General features: G+C 44.2%; 2 protein-coding genes across 3 annotated transcripts; one reads left to right on the forward strand and one right to left on the reverse strand.

Annotated features, from left to right (window-relative positions):
• The first annotated feature begins 367 nt into the window (after window positions 1-367).
• Window positions 368-886, forward strand: PTRH2 (peptidyl-tRNA hydrolase 2). Its single transcript, XM_009084936.1, has one exon. The coding sequence runs from the start codon at window positions 368-370 to the stop codon at window positions 884-886; it is 519 nt and encodes a 172-aa protein (XP_009083184.1).
• A 1,290-nt stretch (window positions 887-2,176) lies between these two features.
• Window positions 2,177-25,075, reverse strand: CLTC (clathrin, heavy chain (Hc)). 2 transcript variants are annotated; one of them, XM_009084937.1, is made up of 31 exons: window positions 24,867-25,075; window positions 22,513-22,781; window positions 22,036-22,197; window positions 21,129-21,242; window positions 20,606-20,779; window positions 19,790-19,987; window positions 18,990-19,190; window positions 18,282-18,434; window positions 17,852-17,974; window positions 17,444-17,581; window positions 17,189-17,353; window positions 16,888-17,068; window positions 16,395-16,558; window positions 14,597-14,722; window positions 13,926-14,068; window positions 13,318-13,552; window positions 12,848-12,970; window positions 12,610-12,755; window positions 12,266-12,449; window positions 11,894-12,086; window positions 11,341-11,498; window positions 10,999-11,163; window positions 10,813-10,905; window positions 10,534-10,701; window positions 10,278-10,427; window positions 9,874-10,005; window positions 9,599-9,709; window positions 8,812-8,982; window positions 8,325-8,546; window positions 4,222-4,297; window positions 2,177-3,598 (listed from the first exon to the last, which is right to left on the reverse strand). In XM_009084937.1, the coding sequence occupies exons 1-31, from the start codon at window positions 25,021-25,023 to the stop codon at window positions 3,474-3,476; spliced, it is 4,920 nt and encodes a 1,639-aa protein (XP_009083185.1). In that variant the 5' UTR covers window positions 25,024-25,075; the 3' UTR covers window positions 2,177-3,473. The 2 variants fall into 2 exon arrangements, with proteins under 2 accessions (XP_009083185.1, XP_009083186.1); XM_009084938.1 differs by having other exon boundaries at window positions 24,858-25,068.
• Window positions 25,076-25,894: the final 819 nt, after the last annotated feature.

The raw sequence follows: 25,894 nt of genomic DNA on the forward strand, positions 1-25,894 counted from the left end.
CATGGCTCCCCTGACAACTCCCCTCCTGTCCTGGGCAGCACCCTTCAGCTGAATTTTACCTACCTCCCCCTCTCCCCATTTTACCATTTCTCTCCCCATTTTTAGGTGTAATTTCAGCCATTTGGCCTTAGCTCTCCCTCCTGAGCCTACACCCATCACTGCTGAGGTGTTTGTGGTTAGAGAGGTCTGAGGAAGGAGGAGACACCACACGCCAGGAAAGGTCTCTGAGCATCCCTTCCCGTGTGAAGCTGCAATAGTTATTTTGTGTCTCTAACAAATGTTTGTGCCCAAATAAACAGATGAAAGCGTAGCAAACACTCAAATTTATGCATCTTTTCCTTTTCCCAGCCAGTCTCCAGCACCCACCATGGATTACCTCTCCCAGCCTGGATTCCTCAGCGTCATTGCTGGAGTGGCGTGCGGCGTCTGCCTGGGCTGGGGCATCCGTGGGAGATTCCTCAGACACCCCAGAGGTGGAATGACAGCACCTGCCAAGAGTTTGGGAAGTGAAGTTGACATCATGGGAGAGTCTGGGGAGTTCAAGATGGTCCTGGTGGTTCGCAACGACTTGAAGATGGGGAAGGGGAAGGTGGCGGCACAGTGTGCCCACGCTGCTGTCTCTGCCTACAAGCAAGTTCAGAGGAGGAATCCTGACCTCCTGAAGCAGTGGGAATACTGTGGACAGCCTAAGGTGGTCCTCAAAGCTGCTGATGAAGAGACTCTGGTCCAGCTCCTGGCGGAGGCGAAGCGCCTGGGGCTGACTGTGAGCTTGATACAGGACGCAGGTCGGACCCAGATCGCTCCAGGCTCTAGGACAGTCCTTGGGATTGGACCAGGACCAGCTGATATAGTAGATAAAGTTTCTGGTCACCTTAAACTCTTCTAAACTAGGACCAAACCAAAAAAATAAAATCAGAATATACTGATGTACATCAGTACTGAAGGGATAAAACCCAGGATTGGGGATTTTTCCATATGTTCTCTCAGTATAAATAAAATAAGCAGGTTTTGTAAGAGATTTGAATTTGTAAATCATGAGTTGTGTTGTGTTCTAAAAGGGGAAAGAAAATGCTAGGAAAAATAGAGCTGGGAAAGTTTCACTTTCAAGAGTTTTCACTTATAAGAATATTTACAACTTGTGCTGTTGGTGGAGGGTTTTGCATGTTGGTTCACAGCAAAGTTCAAGTGAGTTTAGCCCATGCACCAAAAATGACAGGTTTCTCCTTTTTTGCCTGCTTTTTCAAAGGATAAATTCCTTAACTCAGAGAAGAAGCTGCTGAAGGAGTTAAAATTGCCCCAGAGAGCTGGGGGAAGTGTAGCCAACTTCCTGCCCAGTTTCTGGTGAAGTGACTGATGCAAGAGCTTGGAACTGGTATGAGGTTGACCAAGTTCAACTGGATCTGCAGCCCAGACCTTCAGAGCCAGGTGTGGGGAGCAGCTGTGAGCTGAGCTCCCTCTGGATGGCTCTGTGGAGTCTGGGAGTTACCTCCATACACACAGCTTGTCACACAGGGACAAAAATCCCATTTTATTTGGGATGAACAGGCTCTCCTGGGTTTAAGGAAGCACAGTCAGAGATGCTCCTGGTCAGTTCACAGCACACTGATCACCGCTCAAGTGAATTCTGCCCAGACAGCTCCACTGTGGCTCAAACACTGTACAAGGCAAATTCCCTGCACTTCATGAGGTGGAATTCCTAAGAGTCAGTTTGCTATCAAAGCTAGATGTGAGAATTCTGGTGCTCAGCACCTTTTACAGCCACTCAGGCATGTCTTCCATGTGAAATAGTTTGTAAGAGGGACCAGAAGGATTTGTCTCCATCAGTCAGCTTTACAGACCCAGAGGGGAAGTCAGAGGGGCTGAAATACAAGCACAACAAACACAGAATGGGGAAGTTTTTGTACACCATTGCTTAGCCATAATCCTCCCCCAGAGATGACATTGCTACTTGTGCTCCTCCACACTCTGGAGCACCTGCAGCCACAGAGAGCCTGGGGCAGGTGATTCCTAACACTCACCACTCCCCAGGGAACTGCTGTAGTGCTCAGCCCCAGATCACACAGTGGAGCAGGGAAAAGGATTTGGCCTCAGAGCTGAGTCAGAAGCTTCTAGAGCTCTCAGAGCTGTGGCCAGTGCTGCAGGACTCGTTACACTCAATTATGACAGTATTCATAGATAAACATTTAAGTCAATTTTATTTGAAGCTAAATATGTTTAAGGCAACTTACATACCTAGAACATGATCTCAATTTAACTGACACACCCTACTACAATCCTAATGTATCATCTGGTCAAAGATGCTGGAGTTGACCACACAGTGCAGCCAACTAGTGAAAAGTGCTATTTTCTTCTCTCTGGCATAATCTCTCTATAGAAAAAGCATTACATATTTTCCTGTATTGCCCCCTCAGTGCAAGACCCACTGCTGGTCCCATTTGCTGCTCCTCTACTGGCCCCTCAGCCCCTGGCTGTACACACTACCAGCACTGGAATACTTGGTTTGAGCTCAAAGGTCCTTGTTGAAGACAGTAAAGTGAAGCTACCACTATGCAGCATGTCCACAGTCCAGTAATTTATTTTTCAATTGAGTAATTTCAAATTGCACAAACAAAACTGAACAGCAATATGCTTTGAATTCTCTCTTCTGTACACTCAAAACAGTGATCTAAAACACCACAATATCCAACATACACAAACCTCAGGGCAGGGTTAGTAAATACACAGATTGGAATCATGGTGCTCTGTTCCTGAATGGAATGTCCCACAAAAGCACAGGATACAGCACAACATAAGGTCATCTGTTACATATGGAGTGAGCAAAAAGACACTAGCATTTTCTATATGCATAACTGGAAAAACCTGCATAGGTTAAGGAGAAAAAAAAACAAAACCCCAAAAACAAACCAACTGGTACTCATCATTTGAAGTCAGGCAAGGTTGTCTGTACGCATTGGAAATTCGTTTAGAGCTATGCAATCCCACCCAGGGAGGATATGCTGATTAGTGTTGTCTCTTTGTCAGCAGTCTTGCAAGGTCAAATACAAGTATCTTGGCTTTAGCTTTCTCCAAATATACAGTGAGACTTAAATGCATTTAGAATAGACAGTACATACCGTAAGCTGCTCACATACAATGAACTTAAGATTCAATATTAGAGTGTAACACTATAGAGTGCAAATCAGAATCTTCACAATAGACTGAATGGTAAGAAGCAGTCCTGCAAAAGCCCACTGGAACAAAAACTTGTTGAAAACTATTCCCCCTGGTAAAGTAAAAGTCTAAATGACATGGAATGTGAAAAAAAAAAAAAAAAAGATATTTAAACAGAAGTGATTCAAATCGTTCGCGCCTAGAAAAAACAGTCCTTCATGAAATAAAGGTTACAAGAACACGAGGCAGAACTCTTGCTTTTCCCTGTTATGAGTTAAAGCGGGGAGGGACGGTGGAGTCTCAGTAAGAAAATGTGCTGCAGCTCACATGCTGTACCCGAAGCCAGGCTGGGGCTGCCCGTACGCGGGCGCGGTGTAGCCATAGCCAAAAGGTGCCTGGGGAGGAACTGCCACGCTGGGTCCTGCTGTCAACATCAGCTGTGGCTGACCTGCAACACACAAGGGGCATGTTCATCCCTCCTGAGCCCAGGCAGTAAAATTCCTGCAATTTCCCCAGAGGTGTTTTCATGTTTAACAAGGCCCTCTTGACCTTAGGAGCCTCACGAAACCTCAGGGCAGAGTATGTGGCTAAAAGTGCTACACTGTGAAGTATATGAAGAGTTCAAGAGTTGGACTTGATGATCCCTTCCAACTTAGGATATTCTCTAAGAAACTCTTACTGGAATAACCTGGATACAAAGGAAATACCCAAGACAGATATAAAGCATGTTGGACAAGATCCAAGTAATGCACCACTTGCTGGAAGTCTGGGATAGCACAGCTCCTGCACATCTTTTCCTTTAGAAAGTTTCCTCAATGATCCAGGACAACCTTAAATCATAGGGTCACCAGGGTTGGAGGAGAACTAGAGATCATCAAGTCCAACCACTAACTGCCACTCTGCTGTGTCCTGCAGCCCACAGCACCACAGTGGTACTTCATCTACTATTCTGGAACACATTCCTTAAGACTTCATTTCACATTCCCATTTCCAAGCACTTCCTTGGGAAAAGCCATGATAGAAATGCTGTTTTAAAAGCAAAACATGTTATCAATAACACATGAACATTACCATAAACAATAGGTTGTGTTTCTGTAGCTTGCTCCTCTTCCTTTCTCAAGGACTCTGATGCATCCAGTTTATCCACCTGGAATTGAGACCAACAATTAGAAAATCTCCTCTACAAGAGGTACTTATTCGTGGCAGAGAAGTGGAAAAGCCTTAGTGGTATGTTAACACCCATCAAGAAAAGGAGACCATTTACAAGTTAAGATCAATTCAAGTAGCAATGTTGGTACTGGTGCAGTCAAGATTGTGTTTCCTGAAAAAACCCCCTCCTTGAGGGATGTGTCACTGCTTTGACAGCTCACTCCAGGCTGGAGCTTTGTACAAAAGGGTCCATACTGGGCTAGAGCTACTTGGACATCAGTAATTAGCCCACTTCAAACCAACAGCCTTTAGGACACAAACTCAGATTTTAGCACAGTCTCACTTGGAGACCTTTGGCTTTGGAGCAATTGCCAAGATAATGCCCAGACCTGGAGAAGTTTCCCTGAAGATAACATTGAGGCAAAGTAATCTGAAGTTGGATTTGTAGACTGCAATAGCATCCGACATGTCACTTGAGCCTCAAGATTTCACTTTCCAAACCCATTCACTCATGCAATTTCAGTTCAAATGCAGAGAATGCATGTGTATAAGACTTGCTTTTTTCCACTCCAGAACTGTGTGGCAGTCAGCCTAAACCCACAGATACTCCAATTGTTCAAGCTTAACACACAGGAACAAGACAAGCCTGGCCAGGTTCACTGCTGCACAGCGAGGGCAATCGTGCTGTTAGCCCACCCCTACAGAAAGGCAAGAGAAGAAACTGATTCTGGAGGCAAATATTGCATGTTGCTAGAACAGATCCAAGGGAACTCAGCATTACTACAGTCTAAGGCAGGCCCTGAAACTCAAACCACAAAAATGAGGTACTGGTATTTTACCTGGGAGACAAGATTTAGAACAAAGTCAGAGACAATCATGCCAATTACTTTTAAAGACAGTAAGGCAACTCACAAACCAGATTCATCTTTCATTTGTGTCCTCAATAAAGGAGTTTGAACACAGATTACCTGCACTTACACAGGGTCAGCATTACTTTATCCAACTACACCAACATCCCCAAGTTGAACAGTTTTTTTTCAGCTTAACTGTGCTACTTGAGCAGGTACATGCAGGCAGCTCTAAGCTGTGAGCTCTTCCCTTCAGTTGTGAGTTACAATGTGTGTTCCATAAACCTGTTATCTGTAGCCTCGATCTGAGGCACAAATCCAGGCAGTGGCAGAAGTCCTGAGCTCGAGTTCACTCATTGACTGGGCTTCCCATGGCAAGCCTGGGTGTTGCCTCACCCCAGGATCTGGCTTGCTGCTGCCAAAGGGCACAGGATCCTATGCCAATGCTTCAAGACTCCTCCCCAGACACCACCGTGCTGAGAACTGCACTGGTTTTAACTCAGACAGCAACACACTGAACACAGAAGCACAAGTTTAGAGATGCAAATCCAAGGAGAATGTGCAGAGTTTGCTACTAAGCAGAGGCATTTGGCTTACACACACTTGGAAAGCCTCCAGCCCAGGACATTCAATGCATTTTTGACCCAGTTTTGATGCCTCCCCTCAGAGCTACACCAATATGGACATTAATAAGTGTAAGTTTGAAACCAGCCTGCAGGATGGTTCTTACACCACTTGCTCGAGCATCACCAGGTTCAGGACCCTACAACACTTGTAGCAAGATTGATTTAAAGGCTTTTCCACAGGGACTGCAAGAAGCTGCAGAGGAAAAGTAACATGCATTCAATGTTATTGTGTCATGTGTGCATGAAAAAGAGGCAAAAGTACTGAAGCAAGAGTGAGGTCTGAAGATGACTGCCATACAGGCTCCCCCCAAAAACCACACGCAGCCCACAGCAATGCCTTGGAGCTTCAGGAGTAGTGGGATGTAATTGCAATGACTGCTACACATGCTTAGTTTATGCAAACACTGCAGTTCAATTACCTTTTTTCACACACACGCTCTCCTACTGCCTCACTTACTAGCTGCCGAAGGACCTTACACTAGGCATTTTTAGTCAGGTTAGCCTTGAGTTCCAGTGGTGTCACTTGTCACCAAGAAGCAGTTTGCATTTAGTCCATCTTCAAAGCCATTTGTCACTTTGTTTGCCCTTTGCTGAACCACATTAAATGGAGAACTCCTACTAGGGCTGGCCCCTGGGGCTAAGGAGAATCACAACGGGATTTGTGGGGAAGCAGATGGACAGAAAACCTTGGATTGCCCTTCTGAAGGTCAAAATTGCATAGCAAAAGGCAAGAAAGCCTTGGAGCAGCCTCAGAAGAGCAATAAGCATTACCATTTTTACACATAATTTTTTTATGAGGTAGCAAGAGTTTAGTGAAGCTGAAGAGTTTGGAAGGCAGTGTCTTTTTTGGACAACTACAAGGCAAGAGAACCACAGACTTTGTCTAATAGCTGAAGTTTTAAGTTGCTACATGAACTAGAACACCTTGTGGATTAGACTAGCACCATGAGAACAGGACACCTGAGTGAGGAAGAGTCTCTTCTGAAGCAGCTAGTATCTACTCTGCCTACTGTCAGCACACATTAGTCATGGTCCAGAGATCAGAAACTGGATCACAGTCCTTCAACTAGCAAATGCCAGACTGATTGATGGTTCAGAGAGTGGCCCAAGACTCATTTCTTATTGCAGGAGGTTCTTCCAGTCAGATTGGCTGTCAAATAGTAGCACTTGGGTGCTGTTTCAATAGCAGGTTGACTGTGATCCAACTGATCACCTGTATGCCCTTCCTGAGGATCTAGTAGCTTATTAGTAGCAAATGGATCTACTTTTCTCCTACAGCACTAGCTACTGAGAGTTAAACAATTTGCATATGCTTTAGTGATATTTTGTTGGGGGAAAAAGCAGTAGCAGCAGTGTAGTAAAACATAGGAAAGAAAAAAACTCATGCAGAATCCTTAGACTTAGTCCTCCAGACTTAAAGATGGAAAACAAGAATCAACTTTCACCTTTTCCTTTATTGCATCAACCTGCAAAGGAATTCAGAAGGTGCAGCTTAGAAAAATCAAATTCCATATTTAGCATATAAAAGGTAGAAACAAAAGCGTCAGGGAAGAAATTATTAAGGTACAGGTGAGTCAAAACAAAGATACACCAGAAGTATCTGCTGTAGCAAGGCAGCTCTGCTTGGTGCTGGCTCTGACTGCAGTGACTCTTAGCTCCACTAAAGATATGTCCTAGTCCTTTGGCAGGTCATGAAATTTTAATCTAAGAATCTACTCCAAGACTACTACTCCTCTCCAAGGCCTAGGTTGGTACATCAGGCACCTCTGACAAGCCATGTTACTGCTCAGACAGGTCCCCACCTCCCCCAAAACACAGCATTTAGGGACAGCAGATTGGCCACAGGACTACACAACAGTCCTGCCTTTAGGAGGAACAGCCAGGCAAATCTCTGGACAACAGGCACTCTAGTCTTCATTGACTCAAGCTTGAGTTTAGCTTTTGTTTTCATCAAAAGAGTCAATCATTGAAGAATTTAGAGCATTTCACTGGGAGATACGCTGAAAGCTGCAGCTGGGGCAAATCTTGCTAGTGACAGTTGGATGGAACTCAAATCTCTTCAAGTCTGTCAGAGCATTACCAAGTACTTCCCCCATCCTGAGTCACCTCAAGAGCTGAGCCATAATTAGTGGCATTAAGTATCAGAGCCATGTTTTAGAGTTAAATGCACAGCAAAACAAGTGATCTCCAAATCTAGCTAGAAAGCTGTTTTAGTACAGTCTAGAATTTAGCTAAAGCTTGATCCCAGCTGGGATTCCTGACTGGCAGAGTATATGAAAAGCCTGAATCCTGGAACTGCCTTAAGACACTGCCCATGGTCAGGCAAATACTACTGATGTAAGTTCTGTAATTGGTTGAGAGGGTGGAACCTGCAAGTGTTTCACTCTCTTAGAGGGCGAAGTCTCTCCCCAGATGGACTGAAAAATAAGTGTGGACATGGACAGACAGACATTTGACAAAGCCCAAATCAATGTTAGTAGCAAGCAGACAGTCTCAAGGCATACACCAGTGACTAACAAGCTTTGGGTGTTGGAGAAGCACCTGCTCTTACCTTGGTCAAATATTCCTTCATGACCTGAATAAAGTATGGCATGGCAAAGTCCATAATGTTGTGCCTCCACGCTGTTTCCAAGACAACATCTGGCCTTAGGAGATCATAGCAGGTGAAGAGACAAGCACCAAAGCATTCTCTCTTGTTCTCCTGCAAGAACCACTGCAACAACTCTTCTGCCAACTCAGTATCTTTGGATTCTGAAGCATACTGCATTGCATCCTACAACAGGAGAGAGTCTGATTAGCCTCGGGGGCCACAGAACAATCACTGGTGTGGATGTGGTGTTGACTAAGCTTCAATCTACTACTGATATTAGCAGAGGAGGTGTTCTATGACTTCTTTCCAACAAATCTGTCCATCCACTGTCACTCTCAAGCGAGACCTGACAGTTTAACAACAGGCACCACCTCGTGGCATCCAAAAAGGTACAGATTCACTAGAAACAAGCCAAGCATGTTGAACCAGGTCTGTGTGGGGGTCTTACCTTGTAGAGCCTGTCCTTCTTACAGAGCTCAACACTCTGTTTCCAGCGGTTGTTGCCCTTGAAGAGATAGGCAGCGATTCTTCGGAACTCTATTAGCTCGTGTTTCTCCAGGCGTTGAGCAAGAGAAATGTTGTCAAAGTTATCATAAGCATCTATAGAAGTCCTAAGAGCCTGAGGTAAGCAGAAGAATAAAAGGTAAAAATCACATCTCAAATGTACAGCTGCATCCACAAAATGCAAACACTTTCCACGTATCCTGGTTACTGTATCTGCTATTTTCCTTTGAGAAGCTGATGCTTGGCACACAGTTTAGGTTATTTCAGTCAGTGACTGCTGAAGTTAAGAGCTTCTGACAACCAGAGAGCTGTTCTCTGAAAACAGTAGGACAGCTAAGGCATCATAACTGCTTGCCTCTTCTCTGTGTTGCTTCCTTAGCACCCACTGTTTGCCTTCAATAAAAGCTGGTCTGTCACACTCCTAACAAAGCAGCCACAGTACAAAGAGCTCCCAGAAAGCCACTAACAACTCCACTTAATCCTTGGCTAGTTACCACTAGTGTCAAAGAATAAACACTTAAGGAATTGAATGAACAACAAGAGGTAAAAATCTAACTAACACAAGAGAGAAACCTGTGTCTCTCAGACTGTGGACGTAAGGTGAATCCTGACACAGAAACTAGCTTGAATAGAACTTGGAGATTCAGGACTAGACACTTCTTTCATGAAACATATACAATGTGCAAGTCAATACCTGGTTTCAGGTATTGCTGCTTCAGGCCTAGACATACCTGGTAGTCTTCTTCAATAATGAAGAGGTTGTTCAGGGACTCATTGACTGATTTGTTGTTGTGGTTTTGCACAGAACGCAGGTAAGGCTTAACCAGTGGCAGCTGTTTAACCTGCAAGGAATCAGGAAGATATTAGGTCAAGGTAACCTTTTGTGGAGGTCTCCTAGCATCTTCCCTGTGAGGCAGGGAAGTAGCTAAGCATTTCAAAATGCTGCTGCAGCTAAATGCTTTCCCAGCTACAACTTTCTCTTTGATCTGGACAGTAGGAAATGTACCTTTGTGAAGAAGGTGACAGCACGAGTGTGGTCAAGCCGAGGGGACAACACCATCAGCAGATCATTGAGCAACAGAGGTTTAAATTCCAAATAGAATTGGACTGCCTTGTAATACAGCTCCACATTGGCCACCTAGAGAAGGGTAAAGATGCACATTCAGAGCAGAAGTTTGATTGCAGGGAAATCCAAATGAATGACAGAACCTTAGATATTCCTGCAGAACTGAGCCACCCACCCACGACTCATTCTTCTCTCCAGAAATCTCTTTAGATACTGTAGTTGACTTGCTTTAAAATTATGTGGAAATATTAAGAACTCTGCCTTTCAAACAGGCTACTAATGAAGGAAGAGAACTGAAGTGCACAGAGCAAGAAACTGACCTCCTTTCACTAGGAAAGCAATACCTTAGTGATGATGTCTTTGAACTGGCCTTCTTTCCAAGCATCTGTTGGGTGATTCATCATTGTGATTATGGCATTATCATACTCTTCATACTTATCATACAAGAACACCAGTTCAGCCCAGAGATGGGCTTGTTCTGCAGCTCTCAGGACCTAAGGCATAGTGGAAATCCCAGTTAATATATCAGTGTCCATCAGTACTCAGGCTAGAGCACACCTATTGCAGTCTTAAGTTGAATTTAAGGCCTCAGACAATCACCTTGGGGATGTTGACTCTGGACCAGAACAGCTCCAAGTGCTCCCTCATCTTCTGTGGCTTGAATTTGGAGTAGAGAATTGCTAGCTCTGTAAACATTCCCATGTGTGCTCGCTCAAGTCCAAGTGCTGCTTCCAACATCGTTATCAGCTCTTCAAAGTAGCCACGATCCTAAGAGATACAGAGAGAGATGTTTAGGAACCATCCTGACTCTCTAAATTCCAACTGTGGATGGAGTGGCCATGAAAGAACTGACTGCATAACAGGAGTCAGCTTAATTACCTGGTAGTAGTTGATTAGCTCCTCCAACTCATCCGCATGCACCACAATATGGAGCCCACACATCTGAGCCAGGCGAAACTCTTTCAAGCAGACCTGGAATTGACAGTGGTGTTATTGTTTATAATCAAAGCTTCTGATGAGGCCACATCTTTGAAGCCCTTCAACTTATCCACCCAGTAAGTTTACCTCTTTCCATGTGCGAGTGCTGTTTGCTTTCCGAGCGCCGTCCACAGCCGCCTGGTACTCCCCAAGGTGGACTAAAGTTGAGGCTAAGCGGCCAAAGTTGGACACGTTGTTGTAGAGCAGTTTGGCTGCTTCATACATCTTCTCATCATAACAGCGATCACCAACCTATGGCAGAGCACAATCAGGTTATTCTTCCAGATTTTCAGTCAATGGTTTACCTAAGATGTGGAGCATTCGAGTCTTTGAACTCCAAGACCTATCCACACAGCCAAAGAGACAGAAGTCCCAACACCTCTCTGGTCAGTAAGGCCTCAGCAGCAAAACAACCTCAGCCTCACTCACTTGCTGGATATGTGCATTGTTGGGTCCATTAATGAACTCCTCCAGCTCTGCCAGGCGGTTTGTTTTAGCAAGAGCAAAGATCAGTTCCGTCTCCACGTATGACTCCCGAGCCTTCTTGCGTGCCATCTGGAGATACTTCACCAGTTCTTCCCAGTTTCCTATGGAAAGGAGTTCAGAATGATTACTTCCCACTACAGTATAGCTTAAGCACAAGTGTCCTACCAGTAAAACTTGGTTTGTCCCAAGTATTCCTACAGCTATTCCCCAACAATCACAACCAGCCTTTGCACTGCACGTGGACATTAGATTCATGAAGTCACCTTACAATGGGCCTAACTAAAATCCTAGTCTTTAGATTCATGCAAAGACCTTAGCAGCAACCACTGACAAAAGTCTCTGCTACCTTTTCCTGTTCTCACTCAGGGCAGTCTTTGAAGGACCAAATTCCCTAACTGCATCAAGATACAGGTCTGATAGAACTGCACTTTAAACAGACCAGGCAAAAGAGCTGAGGAAGATCAACAACAAAGATGTGAACAAAACTCAATCATACCACTGGCATTAGCAGCTTGAACGACTTCCATGTACGAGGAAGGATCATCTGCTTTGATGTAGGAGTCAATTGCTTCCTTGACCATCCCCTTCTGGAGCTGTGCTTTGGCCAGCTGGCTCCACACTGCAGGCTCATTGCAGCGCTCAGCAAACTCATATGCACGATCCAGGTTTCCAATGTGCTCTATTAATACCTAAAGAAAGGACAGCCATGATCAGCCACTGTCACAAAGGTCAGTTTTACAAGACACTGAGCAGCTTCGGTCAATTTGATAATTGGTGTTGAGTACTGAAGTCAAAACTTAACAGCAAAGTCCTTGTGTGGGGATGGACCTGTCACAGGGAGCTCTTACAGCCTGAGATTTGAAGATACCTGTACAGCTGATGTGTTGACATCAAACTTCCTGAAGATAGCAAATGCCTCCTCGAAAAGCTCATTGCTGATAGCTATGTTGGCTATATCTGGGGCATCGTAGTTATCCAGGCGGTTGATGTACTCCATGACACGAGTCCGATCAGCCTTAATCGCTGTAAGAATGAGAAGGTTCTGCAGATTCCTAAACAGGGAAAGAAAACACCAGTAACACATCAAGTAGTGATCCAGAAATTCACCTTCCCCTCTGGAGAAGGTATTTGTGTATTTGCTGTTCCACATCACAGCAATTTAACACCTACACCAGGTGTAGTTCGCTGTGATTTAGTTTTGACTTTACACACCTGTGCTCACTGAACACTGAGTTATCAAGAACTATCTTCTCCAGCAGTTCAATAAGCTCATTGGGAAGATCTGCAGTCATGAAGGCCTTCACAGTAACAGAGACTTCCTCAGGGTCTTGTGTCTCCGACAGCGCAGTCTGGACAACCTGCGGAGTCAAGCCATGGGCAAAGTCAGCTAGGTCAGGTACTACAGGTCAAGTGAGGACAGCAAAGGCTTTGAATGTTGTGTGAGCTGTACCTGGTCAATGAGGGGTCTCCTGTAGGGGTTGCTCTCCAGCAGCACACTGGCCCACAGCTCGGGGTCTTTGCGGCGAACTAAGTAGCGGGAAAGACTCTTGAAGAGGGAGTTCTCATTGCACACCTGGGGAAAGGCAAAGTTTGCTCAGAGTGAAGCCACAGCCATTGAGCCTACAGTGGAGGAGCTAATTGCACTGCAACACTCAATAAGCCTGTCTGAGAGGCAGGCTAGAAACCTCAGGCCTCGATACTTCCATTAGCCTCCCATTTTGGGACGTGCCGGGGAGTATCCCATTTCTCACTAAGCTGCAGAGAGAGCTGAAATAGCTACCTCCTATTCCATTAGGATCATGCAGCTCCCAGCTTAATACTTTTTAGGAACTAAAGGCTTTTTGTCATAAACCTGAATATCTATCCCCTGATACTCATGCTAGAACTTAACCCATGAGTCAGCAGCCTCAGCATACATACATTAATCAGCTCCAAATCGCACTGTCCACGCTCATAAGCCACACAGGCCAGGTGAGGGTCCCTCTTCTCACAGTACTTGCCAACAACACGACTGTCATAGTAAGGATTCTCACGCAGGAACCTTTCTGGGTTGTTGTTGCTATCAATGTAGATTTTGGCCAGTGCATTGTGAGTTGCAGGCTCTTCACAACCCTCGTGAATTCTTGCTTCCAGCCAGGGCAGAAGCAGCTTCAGCCTAGAAGGAAGTGATTTTCGCATTAGAGAGGGTGATTGGAAAAGTAAGTATTCACTTGCACAATTTCTTCACTATAGAAGCCACACAGAGTCAGGAACTAAACAAGAGTTACAGTACTCCATTTTAACCTGCAATTTGGTTCATTATTGTCATGCAGTAACTTTCAGCACTATGCCAATGACTCCTTTTCTGGAGGCTGCTCAAAAGGAGATCCCCACCATCAGCCAAGAAGTAAAGCTGCTTGCTCACCCAGTGGAAGCTGCTGGTTGTGTCAGCACCAGCTGTAGCTGTGTGACAGGGACACACACTGAGGGATGAGCAGCATGACACAGCCAGACTGGGAATGGTTAAGAGACTCGTAGAAGTTTAATACCTGTTTCTTTTCTCAACCTCCGCAACAAGCTCATCAGTGGAAAATTGACCTCTCACTACAAGGATAAGGTTCTTTATCACATCTTCAGAGCAATCCACATCAAGCAGTCCCCCAATAACGACTGGCAGACGGCTTGGATTCACCTAAACAGGATCATTTAAAGAAGTCAATGTGTTGCCACACAGCAGTCAATACTCATCCCTAGATACACATGAAGGCTGCCTAAGATTGATCTCATCTTCCTGCCTTTACTCCCAGCTTCCTGAGGTTCTGGCTAAGCTGAAAGTCAATTCTTCAGTCAACAGGTATTCACATCTCAGTTCAGTGGCTCACTAATGCTCAGTTCCCATAGGAAGAGCTTCTAAGCAAGTCAATTTGTGCAGGAAGTATCAAGGAGAACTTCTCACCACCCGTGCAAAATGCTGGGAGTTATTAAAATCACCCTAAGAACTCCAAAGTTAGTCTACCAAGTCTTCCTCCTTCAAGAGGCACATGAATGGGGGTTACTGCTCAGCTTGACTGAAGAATGAGATCTGACTCATGTCAGGACTAATTTACTGGAGGCCACTAACAGGCAGTTAAATGTCAGTCTCAAGTATGAAGTTTGCACACAACACTGGAAAGATTGATCAGTTTGCCCCATTAAAGCCAAGAGAAAAGTTGTAACTTACCTTCTGCACATAAATCTCAATATACTTTTGGAGGTTATTTCTATACAAATACAGCACCAAGTCGTGGACAAAGTCAAAGCGATCGCACACAATGATGAGTGGCAACTGGTCAGTGAGTTTAGCTTCCTAGAAAGAGAAGAGCTTTAGTAATTTGGTTTTGCTTTTGGGCTTAAGCAGACAAATACAGTCACTTAAACTGTTAAAGCAGCTGAATTTGGAAAGCCAAAACTCGACCAAATCATGACAGCTTGTTGTTCAACTAATGGTTTGCAATATGTAGCAAGTAGGAGTGCTCACACCCACTTGAGGGTGTGAAGAGCAAGAAGCTTTCTGGAGTTTAACCCTGCTCCTTTGCATGGCAGAGTCTACAGTTTTACAACACGATACAACTATTACAAGCCTAAGCTATAGAGAGTATTTTTACTTGCCACTGGTGTTTGGTGTGCAGGATTAGCACTCTGGGATTTCAAAAGGAATTTCACCAAGACTAAGTTGTGGTTCACAATGTAAAACATACACAGAATCGACTCTGAGTGCCATGTGTTGTGCTACCTCCTAACTCTGGATTTAGAGAACAGTAAGAAGTACTGCAGCTAGCTTGATTCTCAGATTGTTACATCAGATTAGTTATCTAAAAGCATTCCAACTTTCAGCATAAGGTTACAATGGTTACAGTACAGAAGCTCAGTCTATGTGGCAGACAGTATTCCGGATGCAGATCTCAGATCACTTATTCCAACATGCACATCCCAGAATATAATCCTACATATAAATTACACTTAAGGACTTTACACAGGGAGGCCTGTACTGGGAGATTTACCTGGTACATGTCCTGCACATTCCAGACATGGAACAGCACAAAAAACAATAACTTTCATCAGGAATTTGACAGCTTGATAACATATCTTAGGTGGCTTGATCAAATGACATACCTTACACCTCGGTGACACCAGGTCAGTTTTATACAATTCTCTTGGGAAGAGTTTTGCCATCTTCAGATATGATCAGCAAAATCTAAGACTATGCTATGTAACCAACAAACATGAAGGCAGGAAATGTTCCCAGATAAAGTTTTCCCCTCCCACACAGTTGCTTAGGTATTTATAGCAGTGTTGGATTTGTCAATTAGCTCAGCACTAACAGGTTACAGAAGCTGAACTTAGAGCACAGCATCTTTTTCTGCTCTTCAGCAATGGTTCAGCAATGCTCTGAAGCCTGGCAGTAACAGTCAGCATGTATTCACACCCACTGGCAGCTCCTGGCAGAGCTAAGCCATGATTCTCCTGGCTGAGATGTCAGTGTGTGTAAGATACACCAGCCCTGAACTCTGGAAGCATTTAGGGAATTAATTGACACAATTCATGTGTTGTTTCTGCAGTTGCTCAGTTGATTACACTGTAAATAAGCGTTACGCTATCAACTCATTTGGCATTATGGTTGTTCTCAACCTTCAAAGAAAACTGTTTCCTAGTTTATAGCAGACATCTGCAAAGAGTTCTAGGTGGGCTGGAGCTGTTACTACAGGTTAAGAGTTCGAGCCAGATTAACCTTACTAAGAGCAGTGAGGAACTGATCTGACAGATCCTCCAGTTTTTAGACACTGTTCCAGGCTCAGACTTCCCTAGGAGGCACTGCCAACACAGTAGGTACCTCTGGTTTAAAGAGGACAGTTGGATCCTTAAGTGCAAAGGCTAAGGCTCATCTATTTTCACAGAGCTGCCTCATTTCACTGGTGACACACCATGTTTTCTCAGAACCCCAAACAGGCCAAGACACTCCAGTGTCACCCAAACATTACCTTAAGGAAGTTTTTAACACGTTCGGGATCATAGCAGTTACTTTCTCTGCAGATTCTTTCCACTTCTTTAATTTGTCCTGTCTTGCAAGCAGCTTGAATGTACTTGAAGTGCACATCTGGATCCTGGCTGAAGTTTACAATAGAGCCCAGGAAATAAAACAAACCTGGGGAGAAACAGCCACGTTATTCTACTAGTCTTGTGGAGAAGTACAGAAGCACAATTGCTAAAGGCTACACAAACTTCAGATGACCATTTTGGACAAAGGAAAAAGGCCTCAGCTTCTTCAGTTAACACTTTAAGTTTTTCCACAGCTGCAGGTTCTTGTAGCATTTCAGAAAAATCAAAATGTGCAACTGAATGTTTGTGTCCCTCCTTAAGAAGGAGCCTTAAAGTTCAGGTCAGGTTTCAAGACAATTTTGAGGCTTATGCACTGAAGTTCCCACTTGTATAACGAGGTGAGCACCAGCTCTGTTTGCAAAAGCCCAAACTTACCTTCAAAGCTCTTGAAGGACTCAAACAGCTCAATAAGTGACTGTGTTGACAGTTGTTCATGGTACTTTGAAGCTACCTGGACACAGATCTGCAGGTTCTGACGGATGTTAGCAGACAACATAGCACGCAGACACTCCAGAGAGTCTTCTACTGACAGGGACCCAAAATAATTCACTAACCACTGCAAAGACACATGAGCCACTTTAGAAGCAGCACAAGTAGAACTCTACGCTCTCAAGTCAAATGTTGAAAGCCATTATTAATGGCTAGATTTCTAGAGGGAGAACATTTGATGTGGTACCTCAGGGTTGAGAAGATGAGTGTGAACTACTGCACGCTTGATGTCATACAGGTCACTGAAGTGCTCGAGTGCTCTCTGCAGCAAACCAGCCTTCTCACACAGCTGGGCTATGTGAGCACGGTCATAGTGAGTAAACATTTGGTTTCCCAGGATAGCATCTGCAACCTAGGAGAAATAAGGAGATTTTCATTTAGTTCTGTCGCCAGCATTTGATACCAGCCACAGCCAAGGCTGACAGGGGCTCTGAGCACACACCTGAGGTGCATGCATGAGGTTCATCTCAAGTAAACGTGTTTGCAGGGGACCTTCTGAGGGACGATTATTCTTCAGGGCATCCAGCAGGAAAGCTGTACATTGCTGAATTAAATTATATTCCATAAAGACATCCACAATCTGGAAAAAAAAAAAACCATTAAAAATTAGGTTTCTGATTAGGAACTGGAAGTATATTCAAGCATCAAGTGCAGCTTCTAAAGCTGAACTGTTTATTCTGACACTGCACTAAGCTGTCATTGAAGTGTTTTTAAAACTAGGAAAAAAAAAGCACTGCCCACAAGGTAAATCCAAACTCAGAGTTCAAGCATCTCTGTTACCTTCAGAGAGTGGTTCCTCTTACCAATGTAATGTCTTAAGTTCACATTTCACAGCCATCAAGTTACTTACTTGTGTTATATCTGCAAGAGGCTCTTCATCTTGAACAAGCATTTGTGCAAACTGCTGTCCTTGATCAGGGCTAATTCTCATTACATTCCTCAGCAAAAAAATCCAGTCTGGAGTATATCCAACCTGAAGAGATAATGCAAAGTAAGAACTCCACAAGAGCACAGACCTTGTTAAATACAGAGCTCAGTAAAAGCTGCTGTCAGTAGATTACACAACCCAGTCAGGATTTCCTCTTTTGGAAGAGGCTACACAGGGAAGTAGGAAAAGATAAATGGATGAAATTTAGCAGTAATTATTCATAACAAACCAGAGGCCAAACTTGGTACTACACAGGCTCCCAGACTGCCCCACAATTACTTTTAGCTACTTTGGAACATACTCTAATTATTCTCAAATACAGAACAGATATGGCAGTTTAATTTCCTCTCACCTTCTTGGCATACAAAACAATCTTCTGGACCTGTCCCGTTTCAGCAAAACACTGGATGACTTTGTTTGGAACGTTGGCTCTCAGATAGACACTAAGTGCTAGTGTAGGATCTACAGACTTCACCAGGTCTCCCAGCTCCTCTGAGCACTCCAGCTGTTTGCAGACAGAAAAACAGTCAGTCCACCCTCATAGTGCCATACCAGCCTCTTCCTGATTTCTATTCCTTTTGCACTTCTCTTGAAAAATAAAATTAAGGCCCCAACTTGATAGCTTTAGCTAGATCTTTCAGCAGCGATCTACTGGGCTCGGCTTCTCAGAGTCAGCACAGCATTTCTGGTGCTAAGAAGAATTAGATGATACAATGTATCTGCATGTTTCTCTGGCTAATTACACAAAACCTATGCAAGTCAGTACCCAAAGAAGTGGTTTGGGAAAGCAGAGCAGCAGCTCGGAGGCTTTTCCATATTAGTTGCACCCTGCTGTGATTTTTAAGCAGAATGAGCAAAGCTCTGAGTGTATTTGATCAATTCTCCTGCAGTAATATGAGTCATTGTTACAGATCGTGAACACCTCTTGCTCAGCTGTCTGATCCCACTGATGAGCTCCCAGCTGAGTTTTCCTGGGGAGGGGGAGACTATCAACCAGTTATGTTCCTCTCCCTCAGGGCTCTAAAGGCATCAACCCCAAAGGCATCAACCTCAAACTCACCTTATCTTCTTTTAACCATTTTTCCAAGAGCTGTTTGCGTCCCTGCTGGAGCACTGGTCTGCAGAGCTCCAGTGACTCATACTTGTTCAGCTGCCCTTGGTCAAGTAGAATGCCAAAGTACTGGAGCAGAGGGGAAGTCTGTCCTGGCTGAGCTGGAACACTCTGGAACCGGCGTATGGTGTCTGGAGTACGCAGGATTCCCTGCCAGGAAGAGAGAGAGATGCACTTCAATTTTCTTTTCTGCTACTGAGGCTTGGCAAGAGTTTCTCCAGAAAGCTGAGGCTAATGTCACTGTGGCAAGCAGCTATGTTTTGCCAGCCCAGAACCTCAGAAGGATTATGGCTGAACACCAGCTCAGGCACTGCTGAGATGTTTGGACAGAAAATGTGCTAAAGTAGCCCATTAGACTTGTTTCAGTGGCAATGCAGATACAGCATTAACCCACCCCTGTCCTTGCAAGAAAGTTCTTGTCTGAATTTAGCCTCTTAGTCTGTCCTTTTTATCCTGTTTCCAGGTGCAGCCTCTGCTAGAGGTTGTCTTTTCACAGACATATTTTTAATCAGTGGAGAAGTAAAGCAAGTACCAGCAACATTATGCCTCATAGCCATTACTTCATCATTTACTCCTCCCTGTCTCTGTGGGCTTCAAACAAGATCATGCAGCACACAATCAGTACTCAGCACCTAGTATTACATTAGGACAGCAACAGTAACAAGATTCTGGTCTTGCCACTGAGCTTTCCTGAAGCAAGAAGCTTAAGCTAGTGGAGTTCAAAGCTATTCTGAACATCAGCCCATTACCTTTGGGGCATTAGCTGCCACTTTTGCTGCCTCTGAATAGTTCCCTTGTGCAAAGAGTGTATTGAATTTTCTGGCAAAGAGCTCCTCAGCCCCTGCCAGGTTGTTGCGGACAGCCATTCGCAAAGCTAGGTCAGGATTCTGCAGCACGTTTGTGATGTAGGGAATAATGTTCTCCTCTTCCACACACACTGAAAGCACCTGGATGAACAGCAAGGAAAACTTCCAGTTAGCCCAAATATGAGAGGTGAGCCAAGGGCTAAGCTAACTTCTGAAAGGAAAGCTCTGGCATACGTGGAAGGTTTTTTATCCCTTGATAACTGCAGAGTCTTGTCATTGTATTTAATGGTTAGAAAGAGCCAATAGCATCCAAGTACTGCATCAAAGCAGAAAATTACCAGCTGAAACTGAGGTATTTACACAGGTCAGAAACATAGGGATGCTAGGGAACTTTCAGGGATACAAGGGATCTTTTTATAACCTGTACTCGGTGCCTTAAGTGACCCATCCTAGAGCCTAAATTAGGAACAAGTCTTCTGCTCCATACTACCCACACTCAACAAGCAACACCACCCAAAATCAGTTCAGCCCAAAGGCAAGTCAGTACAGTGTTAGTTGACAGGTTTAAAGCAGTTCAGTTAGATGTGTTTGGAGATCCAGCATTTTGGGGCTCAGAATGCTGTGAGACCTCAGATGTGCTGAAAAGAGCTCAAATTTAACGTTTCTGGAGACTTCTAGACACAGATATGAACCCTGAAAGTATCATTAAGGGCCAGTGGGATTAGCTAAATGAGTGGTTTCCAGGCCAAGCCTCCTTACTTGTCCCTTTCTGTTTACTCCAATAATTCCAGCTGTTGCTTCATGCTGTGCAGTAACAAATATGGTCTCTCCACTGATTCTGTTCATGTAGATACAGGTCCCAGTTTCCAGGTCATACAAGTGGATGTAGCCATATTTTGTTATGAGAAACACCACATCATGCTTGTCACTGATCTGCAAAACAGAAATAGATTAATCAAATTTGGATTAAATGAGTCAGTGCTTTGGAGACTCAGCAGATAGCTGGGCCATTTCAGGACAACTAGGAGTGCTGCTGTATTTTTACTTAACACTTGAGTACTGTCACAGCAGAATGATGTTTGAAGAGGTTGAAAAGCAGTTAAATATGCATGGATATTTCTTTCCTAGATAAGAACATGCTGCCTTGGAATGCTGCTTGTCTACACCTTAAACAGTACTGAAGCAGGAGCAGCAGTCACATGAGTTCAGGGCCAACCCTCAGGCCAACAACATATTGACCCCTACAGATTTGTTCTCATGCTCTCGCTTGAAGCTGCCATACCTGCATGGCAACAGGAAAGTCACTTTGTGCTTCAGGAGGAAAGAAGACATCCACAGCTTTCTTTGGAAAGGGCTGATTCCCAGTAGGTGGTGTGCCAACTTCAATGATATGCAGCTGTGTGATGGAGAAGATTAATCTGTTAGTTCTGGTATCTCATTTATTTAACAATAGATTCAACAATGAGGCCACAGCAATTCTCTTGCTGCTGAGCCTTAACCCCAAGCTTCTGCACAGACAAACTGCCACTCTTCATAAATATCCTGACTGGCTAAAGGTGTGGCATGTGATATTCATGTACCATAGGTGAGGGAAACAGCTGAAGATGATCTTCAGTTACCTCTAGTTACTTACAAGTTTCAGGATTCAGTTAGGTCACTTTACATTTTACTCTCTCAACTTGGTTAACACTCTATCATGACAGTTCTGGAGATGTTTCTCTGAATCCAGCTTTGGTTTTACTTTGTTTTAGCTGTCAAAGTAGCTCACACAACTCCAGTATTGGCATTAGACCACTATTTAGCCTTGTAACACTTGTGCTTCATTTTCATCCAGTAATTTGGAAATAAGTTAAGTCTGATACTGGGGATCAGCATCAAAGAAAGATTACAACAGCTTTTCCCTCAAGCTTAGCCTGTGAAGCTGAGAGTCACATGTTTCAAAGCAGCTAATTAGGCTGGTCATGACATGCCACTTCACTTCAAGACTTGGAACAGACTCCTGCTACATCAGGTAGTGAAGCTCTGTATGCACCACACGTCATGTACATTACATATACAGTATCCAGACTGACACAGTCCTTCACTTCTTCCTTCAGTGCAACTTTATGCACTAAGCCACTTGTTTTCCTGGAAGTAGATACTCAGAGTGGGTCTCTATAGATTACAGCATACTTAGAACCAGGCCTTACCTTACCCCCAGCTTGCCCTCTTACTGCAAAACAGAAAAGAGTGGATTCTTCAGCATTTCCCTCCATCTTGAACTGGGCAAAGCTGGCTGCATGTCCCTCAATTGGCTGTGACACTTTTCTGTCTACAGAATAGAGCTGCATTGCTCCCACCACACGGTTTTGCTAGACAAGACAAAACAAGAGTCAGGAACAACAGGCACTGGGACATAATTTAAGTTAGCACTGGAAAATATGTTGCTACATCAAGCTGAGGGCCTATGCCATGCTTCCTCTTACAGAGGCATCACTTCAGACTCTTAACCTTGTGCTAGTGTTTATATCATTACTGCAAGATTTCCAGGGACACTTCAGTTTGTTAGTTGAAGATCAAGACAAGCATTTTCCTTTAAGAAAACAAACACATCAGTCCTACTCCTATAGGAGGAGGAGGCAACAAGACAAACTGGGCCTTCCATGGCCTTGCTGGTAGTGAAGTACCTGTGCAGAAATGCCAGTCAGCAGGAGCCACTTCTGCTTGGCATCGGTGCGGTAGTTGATGATCTGGCAGCCAGCGAGGCTGGAGTGGCGATCAAACATCTTCACGGGCTGGGACTCCCCCTCCATGCTCCAGTGGTAAACTGCATTATCCGTCACAAGGGCAACAGTGTTCAGGGAGATCCACTTCCAGAAGGTCACATCATCTGTCATTGTGTGAGCTTTCATTTTGCTCTTCATTTCAATGTTAAAGATTTGCAGCGTCTTCCCAGCTAGAAAACACAGTGTTGTTAGCCATGGGATAGTTCAGGATGTGTTAAGAGCTGCACTAGGACATTAAACCCTTGGGAATTCCTTCCAGAAAATGCTGTGCTATACTGGCAGATCTTCAGCTAGTACTTTGAACCAGACCACACTCCTTGGGTTAATTTTACCAATTTGCCACTACTGAGCAATCAAACAGATGCGGAAAACAAGTTGGTAGGAGACAAAAGCTTCAGCCACACAAACAGGTTGTACAATACTTCACATCCATCAAAACTAGGTTACAATCATGCTGAGGCTCTTTCCAGTTCTGAGGAGAGCTATGCCATTGTCATTAAAAACTATGTCCACATCTGTTTTAAGTATTAAAGAAAAAATAAATAAATAAAGGCACAACATGGAACAGTCAAGTTGGCAAAGGGTTTTTGTAACTCAGGCTTAGTAACCAAAACCTTCGGGTTGCACTAATGGGATACACAGCTACTGACTGCAAACCAGACTGACAGGAACTGTGCAAGGAAAGGAATCTAGTGACCAACACAAGCTCTAGAAGGCAAGAGGAAAAGTTCCCCAGATTACACAGAATGGTGCATACAAACATCCTGAACAGCCACCTGAGTCATTTCTACCAGGTTGTACAACACAGTGGCGTAAAAAAATTACTCCTCCTTCCTGTTGAGAAGATAAGAAACGTTCTGACCAGTTCCACTAGTTTTAGGAGAGAGCTATTTAAGCACATGCTAGTATAGCCCAAGAGGAATATAAAAGATCACATGAAACCAGATGCAGGTCAGAATATCTGCTACAGTCACTAGCTGCAGCTCAGCTTGACAAAGTCACAGTGCCACATGGGCCAGTGCCTGCACTCACCAGGGACTGGTTTAGTTCAGCAACTGGTGTAAGATGCTGAGTCAGGAGTTTCTCCAGAACTTGGAGAAAACTGTCTACTACAGTGTTACTCAGGCCACAGGCAGCAGTTTGTTTCCATATCTAGTGCAAAGAAGCTTTAGAGTCAGGGGAGATAACATTCAGGTAACACATACCCTCCATGCTGTGTGAGGCATATTAAGAGGCAAAATCTAGACTTAAAAGGGTCAGTCCTGTTTATTAAATGATTAATATCAAGATCCCAACAGTTTAAGTACACTTTGGGATTATTTTTGGGAATCTTAAGGATTCCCTTGTTTGGGAGGGCATGAAAAACCTCTGAATTTTAGGCTTTCAGTTGCTTAGACACCACTGTTCAGCCATGTGCACCATAAATCTGAGCCATTTTATTCTGCTTTTTTCTTGTCATAAGACACAACAGGAACTAGTAGAGTCAATTGAAATAACTCACCATCTGCACACACAAGAAAGCATTAAAGTTGTGACAAAACAGTAGCACAGTATTAAAGTCAAAGTTAGAGAACATTGGATACATACAAATCTTTCCATTAGTAATACATGCATTTCTAAAATGACAGTATTTAAGGTTTTTTGGGCCTCCTGGGGAAAGAGAAACACTTCTGGAGACTGCAGAGGAATGCTTGCTCTCTGTATCAGAGATACCAAGCTGGCTGGCCTTGTGCTTCATTCACCACACAAGTCTTCCCTGCATAGTTTTACCCTTCTTATCACTGACTGATACAATAAATATGCACAAACAGGTACACTGGCCTCTCCCAGCAGAGCCAGACTAAGGCCTTGAGGAATACTCCCCCCCTTCCCAGCCTTAGCTTTCCTTTCTGTAAGGACAGATTTTGTGGATAGACTTTATAAGCTTAGGTGATGCGGTCTCATTTCCCTCTAACATGACTCCTTAAAGCCCACACTTTGCTTCCAGCTCTCCCTGCTCAGAAGCTCTAAGTATTTGGACTGAAGCAAAACACTCATCCTAATGAGCAGCAAATGGCAGGAAGCCTCAGCTGAAGCTTACTGCCCAGCTGCCTCCAGAAGAACTGAAAATGCATTCAACTTAAGCTCCCATTAAGCTGTGGAGAATTGCTAGGGGATCCTCCCACATAAATTACCTGAGAGACCTCAGTCACTCAAACTAGTCTTACAGAAAGCTCTGCATCCACTTCAAACACTTCTTATCAGGCCTTCCATACCTTTTAATGCAATGACTTTACTGGCAGGGTTCATGATAGCACTGTCAGCCGAAATTGGTCTCCGAATAGGGTTGCTGGGGTCATTCATGTCAATGATCACCACTTGAGCCTGTTCTCCTACTTTCTCTCTGATGCAGATGAATTTGTCAGACTCCATGGTCAGAGTGCTGAACCCAATGTTTGCTGGGTTGATGCCCAGATTTTGGAGCTGGAAGAGGAAAAAAAAAAGTTTAACATTAAGTTATTACCTCAGTATAGGCACAGACAGTTTTTGTGAAAGTCACAGGAAATATTTCAGGTATGTTTTGTGACAACACAACCATGCTACCTCAAAATGGCACAGCACACTAAGTCTTGCCCATTTTCCATCAAGCCCAACAGCCCTCCTGAAGAAGCCCTGCACTACTCAAGTGCTTGGTACCTTGTTTTCAAGGTTCATTTGCAACTTTCCTTTGAGAACTCAACTTTTGAGCCCCTCATATGGTTTAAGGCACATTTAACTCTCCTGCTCCAGCTGTGCTGGAGTTGCAGCTTCAGTACTCACTCTCACCAGCTTTCCCCCCAGAGCCTGAACTTACTCCACTGAGCTCGACAGCTATCAGTGTTTCAAGCTTAACATCACACGTGAGCTGTCTGAGCTTTATCCTTATCCCTGGAGAGCTAAAAAAAGCTACCTGTCTAGCACTGAGCCCAGGCCTGTCTCACAGCAGGAGACAGAGCTAGCACACACGAGATGGACACCACTGAAACCAGAAATGGCTCATTCACAGAAAGAATCAACCATCCACTTCCTTCTCTGCTGCTTCCCTAAGCCTTTCAGTGAACACCTTGAAATTATGTTTCTTCTACAGCTTGCAACAAAATAGTTTGGTTAGTAGCACTTCATTGTGTTACTGTGAAAGGAAATGAGCAGGGAAACAAAGTTTATTGCACTTTAGCAGTGGAAACAGCCTCAGTTCACCCCTCACACTGTTACACAGCTTGTTCTGGATGTACCTTAAAAACTCCCCATCAGTTCTCTACCACGG

The sequence above is a fragment of the Acanthisitta chloris genome, unplaced genomic scaffold, assembly GCF_000695815.1.
Source record: "Acanthisitta chloris isolate BGI_N310 unplaced genomic scaffold, ASM69581v1 scaffold21971, whole genome shotgun sequence".
Taxonomy (NCBI): domain Eukaryota; kingdom Metazoa; phylum Chordata; class Aves; order Passeriformes; family Acanthisittidae; genus Acanthisitta; species Acanthisitta chloris.

Bases quoted from the DNA above. Each gene is read 5' to 3' on its own strand.
- PTRH2 (XM_009084936.1), top strand. From the start codon at position 368: ATGGATTACCTCTCCCAGCCTGGATTCCTCAGCGTCATTGCTGGAGTG.
- CLTC (XM_009084938.1), bottom strand. From the start codon at position 25,023: ATGGAGTCTGACAAATTCATCTGCATCAGAGAGAAAGTAGGAGAACAG. The intron at 13,553-13,925 runs GTATTAAACTTC...ACTTCCTTCTAG, and splicing joins GAGGTTGAGAAAAGAAACAG to GCTGAAGCTGCTTCTGCCCT. The intron at 10,006-10,277 runs GTATTGCTTTCC...ACCCTTCTCTAG, and splicing joins TCAAAGACATCATCACTAAG to GTGGCCAATGTGGAGCTGTA.